Genomic DNA, 25,203 nt, shown 5'->3' on the forward strand with positions numbered 1-25,203 from the left:
AAGTTGGAGTGAAGTGCACTGAAGTGCTGGTGTGGTCAGATCTTGAAAATAACAGCTTGTAACTAGTCTGTGAGCGCAGATGTTACTGACATTTTCAGTCGTCTCAAGTAGCTTTTAATTGAGCACTTATTCATTTGTAATGAGCGCCACTATTTTGGCCACATCATAATGCAAGGGCAGGGGGCAGTGCAGCCTGAGGAAAGTAATATTTAGAAATATAAGTACTTTCTGCAGAGGCCATGTGGTCCAAAAGCATATTTTTAGCCCTTTGAAACCTGAGCAAATTGTCTAGATTTCCTCCAGAAACATTGCAAGAAGGCAATAACTAACGAAAGAAGAAATTACCCCAAAATTAGCAAGAAATTAGTTAAAAGTACAAGAAAATTACTTGAAAATAAATAAAAAATAAAAATAAAAGCAAAAAAAATAGATAGTTAAACTTAAATGTAAAAGATAGTTAGAAGAAAACAAAACACTGAAATGACCTGGAGAGAGTGTCTAAAAAAATGGTCTGACTTTGCAAATTAAAATTGAAATATGCTATGATGATTATAAAGATTTTTCCCTATCTTTTTAAAAGAAAAATGATTTTTAACTCTACTAATATATGAAACATTTATTATCAAGTTGCTCATTTTTCACATATTTGAAAGAAATTGCATCAATTGGCTCAGAATTCAAAAGTTTAAATAGTGGTTACAGGCATCTGAAAGCAGCACAAGAAAAATGATGTAGCACCAGGTCTTGAAGGGTTAATCTTGTGCAAATGTTATTGTGTTGTCGGCATTGTGTGCACACAGGATGGACCAAGATGTCTTGTGCAATCAAAATACATAACAAGCCATATTGTTTGTGGTGCACAAATAAATGAATGAATAAATAAATAAAACGCACTAAGGAATTTGGGGGCTTTATAACTTAAGTCAAACAATTTGGTGTTTGTTTCCACTTTTGGTTGCTCCCTCTCATGCATGTGTGTGCGTTTCTTTTTTTTTGTTGTTGTTGTTGTTTTTGTTGATTTTTTTGCAATTTTATAATTGAATATGAGGATTAACCATCCTACAAATGTAGGAATTTACACTAAACTTAAACTGTAAGATTAACAAAAATGAGTCAGAATTTGTTGTTGGCCCCTAATCCACAACTCAGTGGCTCCTCATGGGTGACCTTTCCTGTTATGTAACCCTGTTTTTTGACACATGATTTTTCTGGTTCATTTACCCCCCCCTCAGCTCCAGCAACAAGATCTGTAGGAACAGCAAGTTTGCTAAATTCTACATTCATTCTTAGCTTTTTCAGTCTGATAAATAAAAATCTCCTGATCGGCTATTGTCTTTGGCTCAGGGTGTGTGTGCATTGTGACACTGAGCATGCAACTGTGGCTCACTTATTCCTCTTCAGCTCAGCAGGTGTATTTTTTGCTACTGCGTAATGATAGTGTCGCTGAGTAGCGGCTCTCACATGTTCCTCAGCTCAGTGGATTTGTTCTCATAAGCGTCTCCTTCTTTGGCTCAGGGAGCGCCCACTGAATGTGGGTAACACCAAATGTGAATCAGGATTGCACTGAGAGGGAGAATGAACAAGAGTATGCACTTTGTCAAACCAAGAAAGGCAAACTAGGAAAAGAGTGTTTGAGACTGGCCCTTTTAAAGTGGAGGACTGATGAGGGAATGAAGTGCAGGTGGGGAAATGTGTGGGAAAGCTCAGGTGAAGAGAATGAGGTGATTGCAGGCAGATGAGAGGTTCAGGATCAGGGACCAAAGTGGAAATGTGGCTGGAGGTGACACACAGCTGAGCTGGACTTTGTGACATTAATATTAATATTTAAACCTGATGGGACATTTCTCACACAGATAGTTATTCAGTTGTAACTACTACTACTTTCTATGTTTTTTAGTAGGTAAATCAGTAATACAGCATCATCATTCATCACTGAACACTGCACTAAAACACACAGTACTTCACTGAGAAGCACTTGAATTCTTGTGCAATACTCTCTGTGCAACATAATGTATACATAGGTACTGTGTTTGTATGTTTGAACTGCTGTGTGTGTATTTATTTCATTTTATCTTATGGCCTTTTATCCTATTTGAGCCACACTCAGTCAGTGCAACTGAATTCTGTTATCTGTACAATGACAAGAAAATATACTGTATTGTATTGTGTTCAATTCTATCATTTATCACTAATTATATTTTGTAAAACCCCAAAATGTAAAGCAATTTAGAACTGTCAGATAAGTATAGAGGAATAAAAAGTGCAGTGCAGAAATATAAAACAGCATTTTGTGGAAATTTCAGGTATAATACACATACATCAACATTTTGCTTAGCGCTGTACTTCATACAATACATAATACATGTTCACCAGACGAAAAGCAATAGTATATTACAGTACAGTACAGTTCAGTGTAGTATAGTATAGTATAGTATAGCATAGTATAGTATAGTATTGTATAGTATTGTATAGTACAGTACAGTACAGTATAGTATAGTATAGTATAGTACAGTATGGTATAGTGCAGTACAGTACAGTACAGTACAGTATAGTATAGTATGGTATGGTATGCCATGGCAGTGAATCTTTCCTTTACTGGCACGCCTTAATTGATACAAGTTAATAGGAAATAACTGCCTGTCACGAGACAGTGTCTCACTGCTATTAGAAGAAGAATTTTAATGTAGTGTAACTATCTGCTTAGCGCCGGCTCCTATAATACCAGATATGCTCTGTGTGAGGCACGAAAACAAATTTCAACACCTGCTGCTTACTGCTGTCAGTGAGACGGCTTAAATAGTATTGTACCCTGACCTTTGGGTGTGTTTAAGGCCGCTGTGCATAACATTATACAGTCCACCATCACTATGTAATATTCCAGTGTACATTACCTCCCAGCTCGGCCCTTAAATGTCCTATCATGTTGCTTCATTACATGTTAACATGGTGGCGCTATGGTGACATGTAGGGCAGGATTGGGCGCAGGGGGATACGATAAGTGTGAGGCAGTAATCTGCGAAGGCCCGCTGGGACGGTTTTCAGGGACTTCTCCTTTTCTTGGCTCTGCAATGATTGACAAGGCAGGTGCTTCCTCCTTCTCACGCTCCTCTCACTGTTTTTGTCCTCATGTTTTTGGCTCTCCATGTCGAGTGTGTTAATTCCAGAGTGACTCAAGAATCTGAAAAAATATTGTTGTTTATTACTTGTTGTGATTAAATCCCAGTGGTGGAAGAATTCACATCCTTTACTTCAGTACAAGTACCAATACAACAATGCAAACATTCCTGCATTTAAAATCAAATAAAATCATAAAGGTATTAAAAGTATCCACAAACTGAAATATTATTATATATTGTTAATACTGATACATCAGCAGCATTTTTACCTTGGTTGCTTCTTCAAGTGGAACTAGTTTTAAGTACTTTCTATACAGTTAGTTCAGTCTGGTTCCCGACTTATTGGCCCATCGGAAAAGTTCACCAGATAAGTTTCAGGCGTCCTGGGATGATCATCCGGAGAGAAAAGAAGAAAAAAAAGGTTCTGCTGCTAAAGAAAAGAGAAAAAAGTTTGAAGGACTTTCTTAGTCCTTAGCTGTTACTCTCTTTGCTGTTTTTGTGACATATCATTTAAACTTTTGAGCCTTTAGCTTAAACGTACAACTGGACTTTAATGTGGGAGTCTGGTGTTTGCTTCCTGTTTTGAATGTGATGTTTTTTTCCCTGTCTCCTCCTAATCCTAACCACCTGTGCCAGCATGTGCATTTGTTGATGTCCTGGCGTTAGTTGCCATGTGCTTTTGTTGCCTAAACGTTAGTGCTTAAGTTGACATAATGTTAATCCCGCAACATAAACAGCAAATGCAGAAGGATAGCTAGAGTGTAATATTCAGACGTGAAAGTCCACTGCAAAGCGACAACATATGACGACTTAGGAAGAGAATGTGTTACTGCAATAACTTTGTAGTCTTCTGTAGATGCATTGCAGAGTGTTGCTTTCTATTGTCTAGGGGTTGCACCCAACACGCTTAATATGATGTGTGGTGGCTCAAGTACATGTAAATGAGTAAATGTAATGCATTACCACCAAACACTGTTGAAAGGAAACCATGTGAGAAGTTTAGAAGGTAAATGTATCTTTCCACTGGTTTAAGCTTAAATGATGTTATATTCTATAAGCATATCATATCTGTTTTTACATGAAATATTCATCTGAAAGGTAACTACTAAATATTGTTTAAAAAGTTATATATATATATATATATATATCCAATTTTAATGTGCTACAGTTCAGATTGAAATATATATATATTTCAATCTGAACTGTAGCACATTAAAATTGGATTTGAGTACAGTACTTAATTTTGGCAGAACTTTATAATACAGCCCGTGACTTACCATGTAATTATGTGGCACTTACGATGTAATTACATGACACTAATGTGACCCTTACAAGGTTCTTTTGAGGAAAGGTGTTAAAAGTTATCGCTTAAGTGTTTTATAAGTACCTGGTACCTACAGGGTACTATAGAAGGGTACTTTATAGGAAAGATGTAGGAAGTTACCTGCTAAGTATTTTGTAAGTACTGGCTTCTTACAGGGTAATTTAGAGGAAAGATGTCCTAATATATTTAAGTACTGAGGTGACCTCTAGGCAGGTTACAAAACACACAAAGATTCTTGAGATTCAAGAAGGAAAAGTACTTTGTAAGTGCAAAGTAAATATTGTGTAATAACAGGGTAACAAAAAGGGTACAGTGGATACTCCATAATTCAGTCTGCACCCTTTTTATTACTATGTAAGTACAGGGAAAGAACAGGTAACTGTGGATAATCTATCCAGCCTGCAACCCCTGCAATGATCTGGAAGTACTGGATAAGTATTGTGTGGCTACATGGTAAGAAAGGGGAACAGTGGATACTATATAATCCACCCTGCACCCCTGTAGGTACTTTGTAAGTAAAGAGTAGTTACTATGTAATTAAAGGGTAACAAGGGGGCACAGTGGACACTCCATAATCCAGCCCACACCCCTGTAAATACTGTGTAAGTACATGGTAGTACTTTGCAAGTACAACGTAAGTACTCTGTAGGTACAGGGCAATAAAAGGGAACAGTGGAGACTTGCATTGTTATTTATTCTGATTAGATTACTGAATAGTGTCACTTTTTCTTCCGTGGATGATGACACAAGCCTTCTATGGAGCTAAGAAAAGGTAGGTTTGTTTTCACTCAAGCCTGCTCCATGTGCATTGCTGCAGTGTTGGATGAATGAGGGGTCCATTTCATGTTCGCCAGCTGAATGCCTGTATGATTTGTATGTTCAATAAAGAGGGAAAAAAAAAACCTTGGTGTGTTGTTTGTTCAAACAATATACCTGATGATGCCAAAGACAAGTAAGATAACTAGAGAATAAAACTAAAAAGTATAATAAGTCCTAATAACTATCAATACGACAGAGAATTGCATTATTAGCAGGATCCCATTTTTGTAAATCATTTGGATCTATAAACCTGTACCATACCCCGTAGGTACCCAGTACTAAGAAAATATTTAAAGGATAAGTTAATTTATTTCCCTCTAAAGTACCCCGTAAGTACTTTACAAAATACTTAGAGGATAACTTCAAACATCTTTCCCCTAAAGTACCCCGTACTTACAAAAAACTTATGAGATAACTTCAGACATCTTTCATCTAAATTACCCTGTAGGTAGCCAGTACTTAAAGTATACTTAGCGTGATATTATCTCGTTATAACAAGATATTATCTCGTTATCTCGAGAAAACGGAGTTTGTTTTCCTGAGATATTAAGTCGTTATCTCGAGAAAACGAACTTTGTTTTTTTTTTTTAACTTAATTGAATGAACGTCAGAAGAAGTGGCGGGTGGATGATGTGACAGCAGGTGCCGTGCGGTGTTCAGCGCGGACAAATGCGCAAGGTAAGATGATTATTACAGGAACACATCACCCAAATTCATTAGTAATCATAACTAGATTATTATACTGTTGCTCCGGTGCTTTTTTGTTCCGTGCAGGGGCGAGAACCTGCACGCATTTGTCCGCGCTGAACACCGCACGGCACCTGCTGTCACATCATCCACCCGCCACTTCTTCTTCTGATGTTCAGTCAATAAAGTTTAAAAAAACAAACCAAAAAACAAAGTTCGTTTTCTCGAGATAACGACTTAATATCTTGGGAAAACAAAGTTCGTTTTCTCGAGATAACGAGATAATATCTCAGGAAAACAAACTCCGTTTTCTCGAGATAACGAGATAATATCTTGTTATAACGAGATAATATCTCGTTATATCGAGAAAACGGCTTGTAAAAAAAAAAAAAAAAACACGTCCGCTTAGGGCTTCCGTACTATATTTTTAGTGCTACCTTAATTTTTTTCCAAATGAAACCACAGCAGCTCTGAGTGGCCACTTTGGACACTTTGATAAAGCATAAATGCAGATCTTTAGTTACAGATCATCTTTAGTAAAGCATGCATAGTTAAAGTGTCTAGATTTACAGTGTGATAACGACAGGCCAACATCAACTGGGCCCCTACAGCTTTAGTGCAACATAAACCTTGTAACTGCTCCTAAATCACAACATGTCATGAGAGGGGGGATGTTCTGCCCATCACATGGTGTCATGCTGACATTGGTGGTCTCCTGGCGACAGAGAGCCATGAGATTTATGAGTATAGTCTAACTGCTGCTATGCAAGAGGCTGCCACTTTCATGTGTGTAATGTCCGCTCTGCTCCTCGCCCTCAGACTTCTCCACTCTCTGTCTCTCTGCTATTATGTTTTTTTTTTTTTGCAATATTTCTCTGTATTACATCATTTACCTTTACCATTTTACCCTACCATTATTCTCTCTCTGTGTTATTAAAACCTTTTGGATATCTTGTCAATTAACTGTTAACAGATTTGACAATTTATACACGATCAATAAATCACTTAAATGATTCACATAACACCTGGAATAATTTACAGCCTCCACCACTTATCTCTTCTGCATTTTAGTTAGTGTATCACATTTTCTGCCTTCCTTATGACACAAAAGGAAGTGAGCTCTAAGACATTGGTGCATCTACAAAGGGTATGTGACTGGGCTCACTATGTGAGGGGCGAAGGGAAATAAAAGCTTCATTAAATAGTATTTTTTGAGCTGGTTGCAGTTAGTTCAGTAGTACTGAATTTACAGAGACCCAACACTTATCTCTGCAGCCTGATGATGAGAAAGAAACATTCAGCAGCTAAAAAGGCACGTAGCATCTCTCAGGAATTAGTAGGTTTTGAAACCAAGCTCAAAGGAGACTGAATGTTGGAATTCAAGGGACATTTCATACCCAAATAAAAAATACATATTGATGTATAAATGATTCAAGCTATCTTGATGCAAAGATGTATAATAAAGTTATTGATCCTGGATAGACCCAATACTTTCAGTAAAAACCTTTAAAAAAAACATTTGTCATGGTTTTGGAAAGCCCAAGTGTTGAAGCACAAGAAAGGGAGCTGTGCTGGGGTGGTAGGTTTCTTGATAATGGAGAGTTTTTGCTATGTAACTTTGAGAAGAAAAATAAAAACTTTAAAAAACAAAACAAAACAAAAAAAAAAACTGTTACAATAAACACTCATGAGATCTGCTAGACTCCCTGAGGAATGCTTGATGCTAAAAAAACATGTCAGAGTTTGTTTTTAAAGGTCCACTGTGTAACGTTAAAGGGGGATTTGGTAGCATCTAGTGGTGAAAGCTGCAGATTGCAACCAGCTGAAAAATTCTCCCGGTTAGAGTTTCTTTCTCTCCAAAACAAAGAAACCACCTGAATAAAACTGGTAACAACACATAAGATATAAGTTAATGTAACAAATCAGGCTTTGCCTGTTCTAGGCAACTGTAGAAACAGGCAGTGCAACATGGCGCTCTCCAAAAATGAGCACCTGCTGCGTTTGAAGATATAAACGGCTCTTTCTAAGGTAACCGTTATGCAACAATTTCTATTTTTATTTTTTTTAAGTCATTCTACACTATAGAAAACATACTTACTAAATCTTATTCCATTTATTTTAGTATGTTCCCGTAAATCCCACACATGGTCCAATAACGCTAACATAACCACGGCATAACATGAAAGGCATTTTGATTTAATTTAGTTTAAAATTTAGGTTTTCTTGTGATTTTTGCGCAAATGTGTATCCTTATTCACAGAGCAATTTCAACAAACTCAATTTAAGTCCAGGAAGCACTACTTCCTACATGTTTTGTTTTTTTTCCCTAAAAAAAGCAATCTTATCCATTAGAGCAGTGGCTCCCGACTGCGGGGTCACAGTTCAAACATGGGTTGCGTGTCCACTCTGAATGGACTGCAAGTCACTTGTTTGTAAAAAGTTTATTAAAAAAACCCCAAGACGCTTTATTTTGAAATACAGTGATTTTCTGGCACAGAACTTTTGTTTTAAAGCTCAGTTTCTGATTATTCTTGCAATATGTTTTATTTGTTTGTGTTCTGAGTCAACTTGTTGTGTACTTTTTGTGACGCCCATGACAGAACCAGTTGGGAATAACTGCATTAGAGCGTAATGCAAAAACCTAACTGAGTCCAACACCTTATACCTGCACAGGTTTGTCTTTTCTAATAGGCTACTACAATTTGTTATTAGGTCCATTTTATTTGGATATAACAGGCGTATGATCATTTTTGCCTGTAGTCTGTTATACACTTGTTGAAAGCAACATGTGTTTTCTGCATGTGTGGCAGCAGTGCATCTGCAAACACACATGATTCCGATCCTAAACAGCCCTCACAATCATGTGTCTCCAAGCTTCCCAGTACATGAACATACATCACAGCCCATGCTGATAGGCCTCCCATAATTCATCAGGGTTTCTGCTGATAGTAAAATAGTTGAGATTGTTCTTTAAAAATGGAAAATGGAGCCGGTTTGTTTGGTAGGAAACCTTTCGTAACATAGTGTTACTCTCATGATATCACATGTAAACACGTGGACCAATCAGCATCTTCTCTCTCGGTCTAACCTCTGCCCTACACTGACAGAGGCAGATCTCTTTACAAACTGATGAGTTTTGCCGACCGCCTTGCTTCATTGGAACTCTCCTGTTTCCCACAGCTGTTGTTATCACCTTATTTCTCGTGCTGTGCGGCGAGACAGCAAGAGGAGGCGACTGAAAAGCAGTCACAGAGCAGGGCGGTGCGCTCGTGTGACTTGGGTGGGTCATTCTGAGAAAGGCCTGGCTGGCGATTGGACGAGGCCAGAGGGCACTGAAGTGTTGAAGCTCAATGCTGAGCCTCCTAAAATAAGAGGATATTCCTCACAGTTTGACAGGGGAACTAAAAACAGCCAGACAGACTCACATAAGGAAGAGGATAGGCGATGTTGACACAGGGATTTTGGGACATTCTGTTTCTAAAGCCGTGCTGTTTTGAATCTGTGATCTCTCATCCTGACTCATGATTATAAATACACAGATAGGTGGCAGCAGGATGGAGCGAAGACATGGTCACATCGGATCCCCAAAAATGGTTGTGGTCAGGATCCAAGGCAGACCGGTGGTCGCCCTTTAGTTTGGATCGGACTGTCTGTTAGATGTTGAGCTGCATTCTGCTCTCCAAGTTTCCAGGTAGCTAACTTTAGCAGGATTTCAGTATTAAGTGTTTGACCTTTGACCTAAGCAGCTCCCATCTTAAAGGTATGAACCTCAACACTTTTTCATTTATTTTGGTTAAGGTACATACTGTATCAATTTATTTAGATATCTTTTTTTACATTGACTGTGGAAGGAAACTGGAAGCTTTACACCAAAATGTGTGCAGATTTAAAAAGGATTAGATTCCTATTTAAGTGTCAAATGCACAATAATACCTAAACAAGCTGGAAACAACACGCACAACGATGCTTTGGAAATGCTCTTCTTCACACTTTACAGTAGAAACAGAGTTAGTCAATATATAACACTGTTAGAATAGCTGTCAAACATACTATGGATTAACAAATCCCAATTTCAGCTCGCATTTAAAATGAATTTATTGCTTTCACCACCTGCAACTCTGCAAAGGTAAAGTACCAAATAATCATAAATAGCCCCTTTTTGGTAAAAGACCTACTAGTAATATTCAGTTAATATAGACTAAATAGCCTGTGTTACCTCCATTACTGTATAAGGCTGAAATATGTTGTATGTATGACAGATTTTTTTTCTCCTATTTCTAATAAAAAAATGGCCCTTTTACCCATAAAGGTTGTCAATCCCTGATCTAAACCCTGAGTTGACTGAAAAGGGGGGCAAGAAATATAGCTTCCTAAATATTTAGAGCCTTAACCGTTTTGGGGCAATATTGATCGTTTTCTGGACTTTTGACTTTTGAAGCCAAAACTATTACAAATGTAATGTAATGTTATAAATATGATGTCTGAATATTGTCTGAATGACATTTTTTATCTTTTATAACATAGATTATTTGAGGAAAGAAGACAAACATCAATACAGGCGATTCCAAACATGCGAACAGTTGTGTAGCCTATATTCATGTGTTAAAAATAGTACTTTTTCTCTGTGCAGAAAACTAAAAGAGAGGAAATGTGTGCTGCTGTCGTCCTGACTGGCTTATGACTTGAAAAAGAAACAAAATAACATGCAACAACAAAGTAACACTAATACAGATTTTCCACTGAGATCTAGTTAAGTTTTTTAATTTTCTTAGTTTAGATTAGTCATTTTAGAATACAAAATCAAATTCACATATTTCAATAACTGATGTACAAAGCAAGTAAATATTCTGGTCTGATTCTGTGAGCGAACCTGTTTGAAAAATTCCTTGACTCGCTGAGAGATTTGTTAAACTCCTTTCAAGGTCTGAAATACAACCCTGTCTCTCGTTATTGCATTCAAGGAATTCCAAAACCCTCAGAGGATACAGAGTAAAGGAAGGATTGGAATGACAGCAACACTTTAGGACAGGAAACTGCAAACAGTCTATATAAATGATGATACGATTTGGATACGCATTTGGAGGAGTATTAGGAAAATGTTTCTGTACCTTATTTTCTGTTTATACAAACAGTATTTACTGAATACCAACTGACACAACAGTTGACACTTGTTGGGGGACAGCAGCAGCTGCTCTTATCCCAACGGGGTAAATCCCCGCCTGTATTAAAAAGGATTAAACAGCCGAGTGGAGGCTTTCCAGGTCAAATGTAGTGAACTGACAAAGAAGTGGTTCTAGTTTCTCCCCATCACTGAGGGAAGCCAGTCAGGAAGCCAATTTTTAAATGGAATTAGTCTATACCATCTTAAAAATAAGCTTTTATCTTGTTTGTTTTCTTAATTATTCACCTGTTATCAGCAATAGATTTTAAAGTGATTGCTGAGTTTTTAAATTTTGTGTTCATATTCAAAATTTTGCAATATATATATATATATATATATATAATATATATTTTTTTTTTTAAATTATTTTTATTTATTTTTAAAATTTAAAATTTTATTATTATTATATTTTTTATATAATTTATTAGTTTATTTTTTTCCAGGAAAATATGTTTTGAACATAACATAAATTCCTAAACATAGAAAACTTCACAAAACTGACTATGATTTCACATAACTGTATTTTATTTTGTTCTTGAGAGTATTTTCATCTGAAACCATGATAAATCACTATTTTACATTATGAAGGTATCTCACAATTATTGCTTTTTGACATGTTATACCACAGACAAATTTATTGCCTACTGTATGTAAATTTTATTAAAATTTATATTTACTGTACTGGTGTTACAATTAAATCTGCACTTCAGTAAAACAAGGCCTGTGTCTAAGAACTAAGAGTCTGAACTCTTTAGTCTGAGTGACAAAGGGCAGGTCAAGTAATAAATACTTTATTTTCACATTAGTAATAAAAATGCAGTCAGTCATCTGCAGGGCACAATATCTCCTTTATGCTGTACAAGTTAAAGTTGTGTGCGTGAGTGTGTGTGAGAGAGACGAACATTCATCCTACTTAAATAGCATTATGTACAGCAATTAAAAACTGTTCAAGAGAATTGTTGTTCAGGAAATGTTCACCAAAAAAAGAAAAAAAAGAAGAGGCTGTAATGTGTTGATCATCGGCCACCTCCATTGGCTGCTCCACCCCCGGCTCCTCCACCTGATTGGTCCTGAGCACCAGACATCATCAGGAAGAGAACGAGCGGCACAATGTACATCCACTGGAGCAAAACAGGAAAAAAGTGAATAAGACAATATTTGTTTTAAAGACAGCAAATTTAAACTGATCATAGATGTTTTCAACAGTCCCAGATTGGTCATCCCAGATTAGCTTCTATTTAATGTCTGAACAGAAGAGAAGAAAAGTTAAAAAAGTGGGTATCAAAGTGAAGGATAAAGAAGAAATCTCAGGTTCAACGCCAAACACATCCTCAACATATTTAAACCGTCAATTAAAATTTAGGATTTGCTGATGATTTAGCATGGAGGCATCCTCTTACTAAGTACTTTAAATAAAAAAAATCTGAGCTTTGCATTTATTAGTTTAAAATTTATTTGGCATTAAACCTGGAAATAACATCAAAGAGTGGCAAAGGGGGAATAAGTAGGAAACAAAGAGGTGGGTTTCAGGTATTCATGTTGCTTAGAAGTTAAATGGACAAGTTGTCAGAGGAGGAAGGAGGACAGAACAAGCCACAAGTAAGAAAACAGTACTTCTGTGGGAGTCAGCTCTGCTCTCTGCCTCCCCCTGCTGGGGGCTGTGCTGAATTGGTGACCATGAGGAAGATTGCACCTCCCAGAATCAAATACCACTGCAACACAGCACAGCACCAAGTCAACACACTACTGTCACTGGATGCAGCACAGAGTCAACACAGGTCACTGAACACAGCAAGAAACACACAGCGCAGAGATCATAAAAAGAGCCAAGCGATAGCACAACAAGCCCAGGCTGTCTGTGGGGATGTTCAAAACACGGAGCTTACTCCGACTGACAGATCAAAATGTCAGAAAACAAACAAAGTCTCACTACTGATTTTCATGTAACTGACATTTAAAGTTGAAATCTGTGTGCAGATTCATGTTGGATGACTATGGCAGCATGGCAGCCCAGGGCTGAGACTTTTGGTGCTTTCACATAATCTGTCTGGTTCAGTTAAAACAAACTCTGGGCTCGGGCTGCTGTGAAAACTGTCAAGCAAACTCAAGTGCAGAGTAAACCCCCCTTTTTTAGGCCCAAGACCACCTAAAATGGGGGGCCGGTTTCACAAGGACTTTGGGGAAATACATTGGTGCGTGAAAGCAAAGCAGACCAATCACAGGACTGTGTGAGAACAGATGTATGATTTTGACATACATTGAAAATGATTTCCCCATCTGAATGAGCAACGCATGGCCTGTATTTCTTCAAAATCATTTGATTACTATGGTAAGGCATATACACCAGTGCAGGGATTTGATAAAGCAGAAAGTGAAAAGGGGAAGAACAAACAAAAAACTTGAAGCTATTTTAACTCTTTAAGAGATATTTTCACTTTACTGAAACAAATGAAAAAGAAGAAAAAATATCTTGCACAACAGAACTGATGTGCCTAGTAAACTATTTTTTAAACACAGACTGTATAATGAAGATGACAGCTACCCAAAAATGAAGTTAAAACATCTCAATCTGGTGGCATATGTCATAAACCCCGCCCCTTCCATATCAGCAGATGTGCCAAGCTGAAAAATCAATTACACGTAAAATACATTTTTCCAAAAGATAGTTTCTGTCATTTTAGGTTGTTCTTATCATGCTGATGTATGTTCAAGTGCTTGCTTTTCTTAATTAGTTTGGCTTTAATTACTTATTTGCGGCTATAAAACCGGGTTGTGATGTCATGATTGAGAGCTACGCCTGCCAATTAGTGTGCTCATGATCAATGGCGCTGCTCATGAGTGATCAGACGGCAGGAACACGATACCGCGGAGATCGTTACTGCGCACACTGTGGCTCCAAAATGGCAGTGGTCGTATCCAGGATATTTTGGCTTCATTTTTGTACAGTGGGAGGAAGTGGAGGAGCATCGTCCATCTTTTTATACAGTCAATGATTTTAGCACATGTTGCATGCATAGAAATATTTGAGGTGGTTCTGATGAAGCAAAATAAATGATGAGCTTAATCAGCATTTTCATGTGTCCATTAACTATATGGGCCGTAACAATCATCAGAGCCTAATTACTGAAGGCAGAGAATATATCTTTAGGCACAGCCTGCCGGCCTTATCAGCAGTTTTCAGTTTGACTACTTACATATTTAGCAAAGAAAGATTTCTGCTCTTGTGGATTCTTCCCTTTCTTCTCAGATTCCTGTTCCATTCGTTCGAGGAACAGAGCCGTCTCAGGGCTGGAAAAAAAAAGTTGGCAATTAGTATTCAAACAAACCCCAAAACAAAAAGTGTATCTGAAAGGCAGAACTGTGCAGAGAGACTTGTTCTACCTATGGGGAAATGTTGTAAAGCTGCTACGCTAAGGCAAATAGAACTGAATCAAAGACATCTGAGAAAGCTACCCAAGAGGATTTCAATAATGCACAGACAGCTACAGATATGAATATGTGAATGTGCTACCATAAGCAGTCAAGCTTTATCAGCCACTGAGATTGGAAAGATGAAAATAAACAAAAAAAGACTGCAGAGAGAGATATATTTTTTTTTCAAACAAATACATGGCTAAGGACTGACCCTGGGGCATTGACAGGAGCCATGATGCTGAGTGTGGTGTTGAAAACTTCAAGATCAACTTCATCCTCAACCTCAGTGCCCCTGCAGGCTCCAGGTAACGTCACTATGGAGACACCGATGAGGTACCCAGAGACGTCAGTGTGGAGGGAGATGACGTCGCTCAGGTGGGACTCGACCATGGCACACTGAGGATCAGACAAGAACAAAGGTTCCTCTTAGAGTTACAGTCAAGCAAAAGACCCGCACACTGTACTGAAAGCTCCCAGGAAATAGTAATTGTGCAATGTTTCGATCCAATGGAGATCTTCGTCAGGCATTTTCAAATCATCAGATCAAACCAAAATCTGTAAAAGGTTAAAGGTTTGTTTTTGTTGATGCAAACCTCCTTTTCACTGTTTTTTTTATTTATTTATTTGTTTGTGTTGTCCTCCTTTTTTTCTGATGATTTGTGATACATATTTGTAACTTTTGATGTGTTGCATTCAGTATATTCTTGTATAATATTGGTTTCTTTTAATGGAGACATGTTCTGTCCCCCATGTGGGTGTGTCACTGAGTGCCTGTCAGCTTTGCTCTGATTGGTCCAATCCAATTGTCTCAACCTGAGAGTGAATTGTCTCTCAGTCAAGCAGATCACAGTCACCTGAGAGATGAATGTGCTTGTGTCTTTATATTGCTTGCTCTGCTCTGTGATGATTTTAAAAATGCCTGACAAAGATCTCTGTCAGATTGAAATGTTGCACAGCTAAAATATACTGGGAGCTTTTAATGCAGTTTGCGAATCACTTGCTTGACTCTTGCCTTGGTTTAATTTTTTGATCCAGCACCTGTAAAAGCCCTTTGGATGTACGTGCCCCCTCCCTTGCTTGTTCACGTTAGAGTTACACCACTATAACAAGTTAGTATCACCCATATTCATCACATTATGTATCTGACTCTGTTTAATCTATTAGATCTTACTCTTATTTGAGAAAGCCATGAATCTGAACTAACTATTTAGATATTTCAGATTTCTGTCTGAATTAATTTTTATTCTTAAATATCTTTAATTTAAGTGGAGACATTTCAGTTATCTAGCAACACAGTGCCTGAAATAGAATTCTAAGGGAAATATTGAATATTTCCATATTAATTAGATTTTTTTGCAATAAAATGTTAAGACAGTGGGGGAAAAAAATGCAACAAAAATAAACATACAAACAACAAAATATTGTCCGGCTGTAGAATACAGAGGAGCATTATCTCAGCATAACATAAAAGCCACTGGTTCAATAAAAAAAAATTAATCAAAGGCCATCACACCAGCAATACCATGTCCTCGCTATGAACAGTTTACACTGATCAACCACAACATTAAAGCTGCTGACAGGTGAGGTGAATAAAACTGATCATGTCGTTAAAATGCAATTATCTTCTGCTGGCAAAACTTTGGTCCTGGCATTCATGTGGCTGCCACTTGACTTCACCCACCCAAACACCGTTACAGACCAAGCACCCCCTTCTTATTACAAAAGCACTCACCAAACTTTTTCTTTCTTGACTTAACAGGCCAAGGCCTGGGGACCTTCACTGTCACTTTGAATTAAACTGATGAATCACTCCCATTAATGGGATGAATGTTAGACACATAATCTAGACAACTCAAACACAAATTACACTCTTTGTTAACTTTTTCTTCCTCAGTTCCCCTGTTGACCACTTTTAAGTAGGTATTGTTGTGAAGATGGTTTCAGGGTGAAGGTTAAGTGAAATACATACAGCTCTGACAAATGCTGTGAGGTAACCTTCCATCTGCCGCTCTGTCTGTCTGTCTGCCTGCAGGAAAACACGAGGCACTCTGATTCTGTATAGACCGTCCACTGCAGCAACTTCCTGAGGATCAAAACAAACACAGACATTAGAGATGCAGGTTCACACCATACCATGCTGATCACTGATCACTGAAACCCTTTTGTAAGATTTCTGACTCTCTGGCTGAGGGTTTTACATCTGTTACTCAAATCTGCTTATCAGTGCTCATTACATATTGGCAATACTTTGGGCCACAGCCTTTTCCTCTGTGGTTGTCCATGAACAGAACTGAAAAAAACTCAACTTACATTTGTTGTTCAAAAAGAAGGAATCACACAATCGCCGTGTCTTTTTGGTAATCTCTATTTTGGACATAACTGCAGTACAGGTCAGACCACATCCTTTTAACATATAATGTCTCACCTTCAGTTTGGTTCTGTCTTCCTCTGATAGCTGGTTCTGACTTAGTGAAACAGAGGGCTCCCGTCCACCTTTCAACCCCAATGCTCCTCGCACGCGAAACTTTGCTACATCATCTGAAACACGACGGACAACACAGTAAGAATAAAGCAGAGACAATGAATGAAATACTGAGTATTAACTATATTTAACATTGTAGTTTACATGCCAAGTTTTGAAAAACAAGTTGGCGGTTTTGTAGAGAGCTCCACAGATGCTTATCCAGGTAAATTAAGCCATCGATACATAAACATATTTAACTGACAGATTTCTGAATTAGGTTTGATGTGTGCGTTTCTCTACTCGGACCTGGCATTTTAGCTGATAGCACAAGGCTACCTAGTTAGCTTAACAGTATTAGTAATACTGCACTATATAATAATAATAATAATAATAACATTTTCTCACCAACTTCAAATGAGTGTTCAAGCGGTACCGAGAAACCGCTGAAATCAGTATCCATAACATCTCCAACCTGATAGAAACATAGAAAATATGACTTACGTTAGCATTCACCGGGTCAAAGCTAATGCTAATTGCATAGCTAACAGATGCAGCTTCCGCTTAGCCGTGGTCAAATGCCAGGGCTAAATTAATACGGTATCAAACTTACCCTTCTGCCATTGTTACAACATACAAAATTTGTGCATACGACAAATAAAACAGAAGAGACGACTACAACTTTAAATGGTAGGGGACGAGCCATTTTGACAGAGGTATGGACCGGAAGACGGTGCCAAGTGTACCGTAACAACTTTGGGACTTCCGGTGTATTTCTTTCATAATAAAAGTCTCTAAAATACTTGGCATGCTGATCTTTTTCTTCTTTTCTTTTCTTTTCTTTTCCTTTTAGTACAATTTTAGAAAACTAATCTGTAAACCCAATCCAGCTAAACATACAGTTTCTTAAATTCATTGCTTTTACTTTTCCTGACATTTTAAGCTGTGCAATTATACATCTTCATCTTTTGTGTCTCAAAAAACCTGTTTCTTTTAAGACCCAAGTTGGCTTCACCAATCCAACCCAGCCCTCACATACACACAGATAATTTGTGCATCCTGAGCTATTCAAGGTATGCAATGACCTACTTGCATGCATGTTGTTTGTGCCTACCTCTCAAAACATACAAACTTTCTTTACTTTTCACTTCTGTCTGTTTCTGAACTGAACATTTCAATGTTGTCATCTACTATTGTCATTGTCAGTGCTGCTGCACAGCAACAGTGTTCAGTCTTTGAATTATTATTTTTAGCATTTTGGTATTTACAGTACTTTCCTTGTCAGTTGACAGAATGCAACTAATGACAGGTCTCTGTGTGTGCACTGCTGTCTTGTATCATGTCAGCAGCAATTTCTTCTTCTTGTTGAAATAAAGATGTTCTGAGTTCTATTTTAAGTGGTATAAATATCAACTTAGTTTTGCTCTGTATTTTGGCTGCAGCAGAGGATGTTGTATAAGGATGGATAATCTACCTAAAAGACAGGTTGAGTTAAACAACTAATGTGTTCTAATCTATTTGGCCTAATATAATCAATTTAATTTTGGACAGCTAACTATCCATTCACATTAAGAGTAATTTATATGTATTGGATTAATAGTTTAACCCTTTGAAACCTGGATGGACATCAGTTTTTCTTATGCTTCATTTATACACCTTTTGATCTAACAGAGATCTCGGTCAGGTATTTTCAAATCATCATCACAAAGCAAAACAGGCAATATAAAGACAAGCATATTCATCTCAGGTGATTGTGATCTCCTTGATTGAGAGAAAATCCACACTCAGGCTGAGACAGTCGGATTAGGCCAATTAGAGCAGAGCTGACAGGCACTCTCTGACACTCCCACATGGGGAGCAAAACAATGTTTCCATGAAAAGAAAATATTATACAAGAATATACTTAATACAAAACAGCAAAAGTTCAATAGTTCAATAAACTGAGTACAACACATCAAAAGTTTTATATATATATATATATATATATATATATATATATATATATATATATATATATATACACATCTCACAAATCATCAAAAAACACTAATCGTAAAAGGGGAGGGTATGTTCTAGCCTATAGAAAAATTAGGAAAAATAATATGAAAAATATGAAAAATGGGAAATACCAACAAATTCAGTAATTAATAAGCCAAATCAAATCCTCCCCACATGAAAATTGATGCTTAAAAGAAGGAGAGAAAGGGGGAGAGAGAGCGAGAGAGAGAGAGAGATTCCTTTTTTTGTTGCTAAATTTCAGGTCATTTCTTGTTAAGCTGCTCATTGCCTCCCTGCCTTAATGTTTTTTGAAGGAAATCAAGCCGATTTGATCAGGTTTTAAAGGGTTAATATTGGTGGTTTAATATCTGTCGGCCAAAATACCATATGTCAAACAAACTATCTAGCTCTTCTTGCCATTGCAAAAAAATCTGAACTGAATATAATGTCGACCTGTTGTGAATATCCATCACTTTGATTATGGATGCACTAGCGCATACAAGGCCAGCAGAGGCTGCTAAGACACCAGAAAAGACCTTCAACTTCCCTCCCACCCCCACCCCTCTCCAAAGGCCTCTAAAAGTGCCATTTTATCAGCTGAATAATAAATATTTATGTCCTGTGATGAAGAGGGTTGTTCGTGTTTTTAAATTCTTTAGTCAGCATTCTATATTCTGCCTCAGCCTGAGTTTTATTTACCTAAATTTCCTTTTAAGGAGTAAATCTGTACTAAGCCACAGCGAGTAGAAAACTGTGGTTGCACTTTTCTCAGCACCAAGATAAGCATCTTACTGTATCTTCATCCAACTGGGATGGACTGCTGCTACAACAATGACCTCTTATGAAACCACAGATTTGGCTTTCCTGCTCAAATATTATCTGTGAGCAACTGTGACCACAAATATGGAAAGAAAATATCTGATCAGTAGTGGTTATAAAACTGGAGATGAGGATTGCGGTGGCTGTTTGATCTCTTGCCTCTCACTCTAAAAACTTGTCTTGAGTTGTTTGACACAGGCACATCTCCTGTACCCAAGTATGTCTGGGAAGCTTGTAATGTAAGCAGGGAACTCCTGGAGGCCTAAGGGTTTAAGATGCTGACCGTGTAATTGCAATGTCCCCGCTTTGGATCCAGCCAGGGCCTCTCCCCTCATTTCTTGTCATTTCTCTGCTGTCCCAGCTAAAAAAAGGCCAAAATTTTAGAAAGAGAAAGAAATATTTAAAATTATACTCATTAACTTATTGGTTTGCCGTTCGTCAATGGCGGACTGCATTTGAAAGCACACTAACTTTGTGGCATCTCTGGCATCTCAGAATGCAGCATTAAGTATTGGAACCCACTCTGTTCGCAGTGTTTTTTTGGTTCAATCACACCTGTATTTAAAGTTGCATCTGATGAGCTCAGAATGCATTTTAGAACTATTTGATCCACTTTGACAGTGTAAATGTACCAAATACTGCTAGAATACAAAAATGGATTACTTAATGGACCTACTGGGCACAAGCCCCCCTGGCCTTTACCTGCAAAATATCTCTCAAACTTACTGACCAGGAAGATTTACAAAAAGACATCAAAGAGATGCAAAGGAACTGCAAAGGGAAACAATATAACTATAAAGGGGTAAAAACAACAGTCAGAAAATAACTCAGATAAGGGAAGGAAAGGGATGGAAAACAACTGCAAGACAAAAAAAAACTCTGAAAAAGGGCCAAACAAAAAGAAAGGGGGACACAAAATGACTGAAAAAGACACACATAAAAAGACAAAATCACACAAAAACAACCCAAAAAGAGACACAACAATGCAATCCAACATACAGAGAGACAAAATGACAAAATGATGCCCAAAAAAATACCTTTTTACCTATACCTAAAGACACAAAATAAGGGCAAAACAACCAGGTGGAGACATTAAAAGACCACAAAGACACAAAATGGCCACATTAGACACATAATTACCTTGAAATGATAAAATGACAACAAAGAAACACAAAATAACCAAAAAGGAACAAAAAAAACAAGGTTTAAAATGACTACAAGAAGACACAAATGATCAAAAAGACACAAAATGACGAAAAGAAAATCACCACAAAGTCTATGTGTGTGTTTCCAGTTCTATGTAGGAGAGGTGGTGGGGCCTCTTAAATGTATTTGCCCAAAGGGTCCATTGTCTCATAATCCGCCCATGCTAGAATAGCTACATAGCATGCACAACTCTGGGCTGCACAGATAAGTTTACTCCTTGTTAGGGCGTACATGTCAGTGACTCAGGGCTTGCGTTGTTTGCACCGTTCCCTGGGCTCTGCAGGTTCAGTTAACATGGGTTACAATATGTGGCACCTCCAGACCTGAATGTACGGATCGTTGTTCTACTTCTCTGGGCTCGTCTGCAATGGATCCTGGCTCCAGATACTAATTTAACAAAGTTTGCCGTTGCCAAAACCCTGTTTAACAGTCCAAGAGTCAGCTAAGGGGCAGAATGTCTGTGACTCCACTTATCTGGGGTTGTGGCCAGAAGAGCCCCAAAACTTGAAAAGAATCAAACCAGAGAGAAAAGAGAAGCAGCTGCAGGTTTCTGCCAAATGTGATTGATGTGATTTATTTCTCAATGCTTATTCCTGGCTGAGGAGTTCTGCTGACATGCAAGAAAACCTCTGTGGATACAAGTGAAAGGCATCCATCATTTTAAACTTCAACATTTATGCATCAAAGTGCTGAAAAGAAGTTTTGAATCCAGTTTTAATCCTTTTAAAGTTTAGAGTATCAAGAAGTCAAAACTAAATGTGCAAAATTACTCTGTTGGAGGGCACTGCACCTTAGCTCTCTTACTTCTGTCCCAACATTAAATGACAACTTAGACATAAAAATATCACACATATTTGACAACGATGGGAATGTCCTCGATGAGGACAGAAACATTGCCGCAAAAATGTCCACGTTCTGAAAGTCTTGGCACCGCTAAGACTAGATACACCTTACACTATACGCAAAACATTCTAAAAATAACAATGTCCTCCATTACATAAATTCAATCCCATCTCCTCTTGAGACTATGTCAACAACAATAAACACTGTTACAACCTATGAGCAGACAACAGCTGATAATTTCAACCCAAAGCAGCAGGGTTTCTCTGATTGCACACATTAAATTACAGTTGGATGGACATCTTTTATAATTCTGATAATTTTTGATGTGCACCATTGTTCTCATTACTGTCCGTCTCTGGAAACAGTCCGTCTCTCTCTGGGCTCCTGTTCAGTTTGAAGGTGGGGGCGCTCTGCATGGAGCATATGGTGACTGAGGCATGTGATTCCCCCGGGCGCTGCCTTTGAAACTATGCAGGCCTATACAGTATCTATCCCCCCCTTACTGGGACAGCCCATTACTCTCTGTCGCCGCCCTAAACAACGGTGTCACCTTACTATTCTTAGTCAAATATGAAAGCATGTATATTTTTATGAAGCGGCAACTTTCACTTTGAAGGAAGACACTGTCTTGTCCCGTCTGCCAGTGTGCTGTTAAAAAATGGAGCATCATGAAAAATGAGAAAGAAAGTCAACAAAATGTTTTGAAACATGTCCCAAAGTTTGAAGAAGATGGCACATGATGCTGCCACAGTTTGGGGTTAATCACTGGGTAACTAATTTTCCCCTCAGTCTGTATAGACAGAGGTTTTTCTTAATTAATTTTTGATGCTGTAATGTTGATAACCGATCAGAGGAATCAACTAATTACAGGAATTGATAAGAAATGGATTTAAAACGTTTTTTTTTTTTGTTTTTTTTTACCTAAAGAACCCAACTACAGTAAAAGAGACAAACTAAACATACAAAAGCATGTGGCACACAACACAGGCTGTCACCCATCTGAATGATGGAATAAAACTTTTTACATAAACATTATCAAGCACCTTCAGTTATCAGGTTGTGGTCTATGGGTCAATATAGGCTAAACTACGTCATTATGATAACCTTATGTATTAAACATAATTTCATGAAATAAAGGCACAGCAAAATACATTTGCTAACACATAACAGTGTTTAACGATATATCCAATCAATTCTGTGCAAATGATTTAAAATTATACAACTCTTTCAACACTCAAAATATGACAAAATTGTCCATTTTACATTAACTGCCTAATAAATCTTAGTTTATCGTTTGTTACAGCTTAATGTTGATGAAACAGAGGTCTTTTAGGTGCAAAAAAGTTATTGTTCCTTAGTACCATCTGTTAAATCAATTTTATTTCCTCCTGTTTTCTCCATCTGAGGAATATTGCTTTATTTTTGCAGCTGGGGCTAGCCCAAATAAGGCCTTTTGTTAACTAAAATATTGAGAAATCATGCCTTAGTTTTTGTGCAAAATTGATTCACCATTTAATTTTTTTTTCTTTTAAAGGTAAACTTTGTAGGATTAAGTGGCATCTAGCAGTGAGGTTGCACATTAAAACCAACTGAAACTTGACCCATGTGCCAAGCATATAGGAGAACTATGGTGGTGAATGGCGCTATCTTGAGCCGTTGTTTGGTTTGTCTGTTCTGGGCTACTGTAGAACAAAAAGGTGAACTTTGTGGAAGAGGATCCGCTCCATATGTACATACAATGGCTAATTCTAAGGTAATAAAAACACAACAATTCATAGTTTCAGGTCATTATACACTAAAGAAAAGATAGTTCTGAATGTTATATATCATCTCAGCCAATATATCCTCCTAAATCCTACACAATAGACTTTAACAATAATATATATTTTAAAAAAGCTGTGTGAATACTGTATTTAGTTTAGTTTAAAAAAATAATATTCTAAATTATTGAGTTCTGACAACTTTCTGCTTACTGACTGCTTTCCTCTCTACACTGGTGTGTATCAGTCTTGGGAAAAGCTGCTGTGAAGGTGGAGAGGACCTGCTTCAATTGGCTTAACGTGTACTTCAGTGAGGCTTAACTAATGCAAGCGTTAAATAACTCTGGTGTCAACTTCTACAGCGGATCACTGGATCATGTAGGACACCTATAGTTAGTCCCCTATGTCCACTTTAAATCCACCATATATGCATGATTTCAACCTATATTCAAAGAATTTAGTCAGTGCATCACCACAGATGAGCTGTAAATGCATCAGAAAGGCTTATTAAAGATAACTCAGCTTGAACGTCATGTAAAGTCAGAATATACAGTAGGTCTCATTCAAGGACCTTTCATGTCCTGTTCAAACAGCCCTCCATAATCTTCTGTGAGGGTATTTTGTTGTCATTGAACATCCCAATCTCAAGTTGCACTTGCCCTAAATAGCTGTTCTTCAATCTCTCCCTCTCTTTTTGACTTCTCTCTCCCAAATTAAAGAATCTCAGAGAATGTTTGTTGTTATAGCCAAGGTTATGGCAGCCTGGGCAGTTTGGGCAGTAAGACAACCAGCGCAGAATTCAAAAAAGGGACAGCTGTGAATGACTGAGAGGTGAAAAGCTGCTCAAATGCAGACTTTAACACTGGTGTTTATAATGCTCAGTTTTGGTCTGCATCGCCATTTGGAGTCAAAGGAAGTATGAGAGAGGCCACAGTTGTGCTTCTGTCTCTCACATGAGTACAATAATAAATAAACTGCTTATTTTCTCCACAACATATGAAGTATATCGCAAATTCTAGGCATGCATGTGTGTGTCTGTAGTCATGTATCTAAGGTTGGGGCATGTATACCTCTCCTGGAATTCATAAGGTCACTGACCTCCTTCTACTCTCTTTGACCTTGTTCTTCATATCCCTGCAGAGGGCTTTCGGTCCCATAAAACACACCCTGTTGACAGCTACAGCTACTGGAGAACAAATGGGATTGTCAGAGCCTATAGGAACGCAAAGCTGCCGCTGCTGCTTTGTTCTCATTTTCATTTCATTTTTTTCCCTGCTCATCTTCTTCAGACAAGAACTGTAAGAAAGTTATTAGGGTTGGGAAATGTAGAGATCTTACTGGTCTGAGCATTTTTTGACGCTTCAAGCAACTGTCGTAGTATAAAAGCAAGAAAGGGGGTCGCACGTAAAATGAGGCGCATGTAAAATGAGGGGGTCCCTGCAAGAAATTTTGAGCATCACACACTCAATTTTGTACATTCTGCGGAATTTTTATGTACCAATTTGCACATTTTCTGCATCAATCTATGATCTTAGCTTTTACGTTTGTCAAAATTAAAGTCCCCTGCTCCTTTTGGGGTTTTTTTTCCACTGGGG

At 37.7% G+C, this 25,203-nt stretch overlaps 1 protein-coding gene across 2 annotated transcripts; it reads right to left on the reverse strand.

The window, feature by feature from the left end:
* Window positions 1–12,004: 12,004 nt before the first annotated feature.
* Window positions 12,005–17,713, reverse strand: emc10 (ER membrane protein complex subunit 10). Of its 2 annotated transcripts, XM_042505036.1 has the most exons (8): window positions 17,596–17,713; window positions 17,391–17,457; window positions 16,947–17,059; window positions 16,491–16,604; window positions 14,733–14,917; window positions 14,302–14,395; window positions 12,722–12,819; window positions 12,144–12,228 (listed from the first exon to the last, which is right to left on the reverse strand). In XM_042505036.1, the coding sequence occupies exons 1-7, from the start codon at window positions 17,686–17,688 to the stop codon at window positions 12,733–12,735; spliced, it is 753 nt and encodes a 250-aa protein (XP_042360970.1). In that variant the 5' UTR covers window positions 17,689–17,713; the 3' UTR covers window positions 12,144–12,228; window positions 12,722–12,732. The 2 variants fall into 2 exon arrangements, with proteins under 2 accessions (XP_042360969.1, XP_042360970.1); XM_042505035.1 differs by lacking the exon at window positions 12,722–12,819 and having other exon boundaries at window positions 12,005–12,228.
* Window positions 17,714–25,203: the final 7,490 nt, after the last annotated feature.

This window comes from Plectropomus leopardus, chromosome 17, assembly GCF_008729295.1.
Source record: "Plectropomus leopardus isolate mb chromosome 17, YSFRI_Pleo_2.0, whole genome shotgun sequence".
Lineage (NCBI taxonomy): Eukaryota > Metazoa > Chordata > Actinopteri > Perciformes > Serranidae > Plectropomus > Plectropomus leopardus.

Bases quoted from the DNA above. Each gene is read 5' to 3' on its own strand.
- emc10 (XM_042505035.1), bottom strand. From the start codon at position 17,688: ATGGCTCGTCCCCTACCATTTAAAGTTGTAGTCGTCTCTTCTGTTTTA. The intron at 17,458-17,595 runs GTAAGTTTGATA...TGTTTCTATCAG, and splicing joins GTTGTAACAATGGCAGAAGG to GTTGGAGATGTTATGGATAC. The intron at 12,229-14,301 runs GTAAGTAGTCAA...GTTTTGCTCCAG, and splicing joins AATCTTTCTTTGCTAAATAT to TGGATGTACATTGTGCCGCT.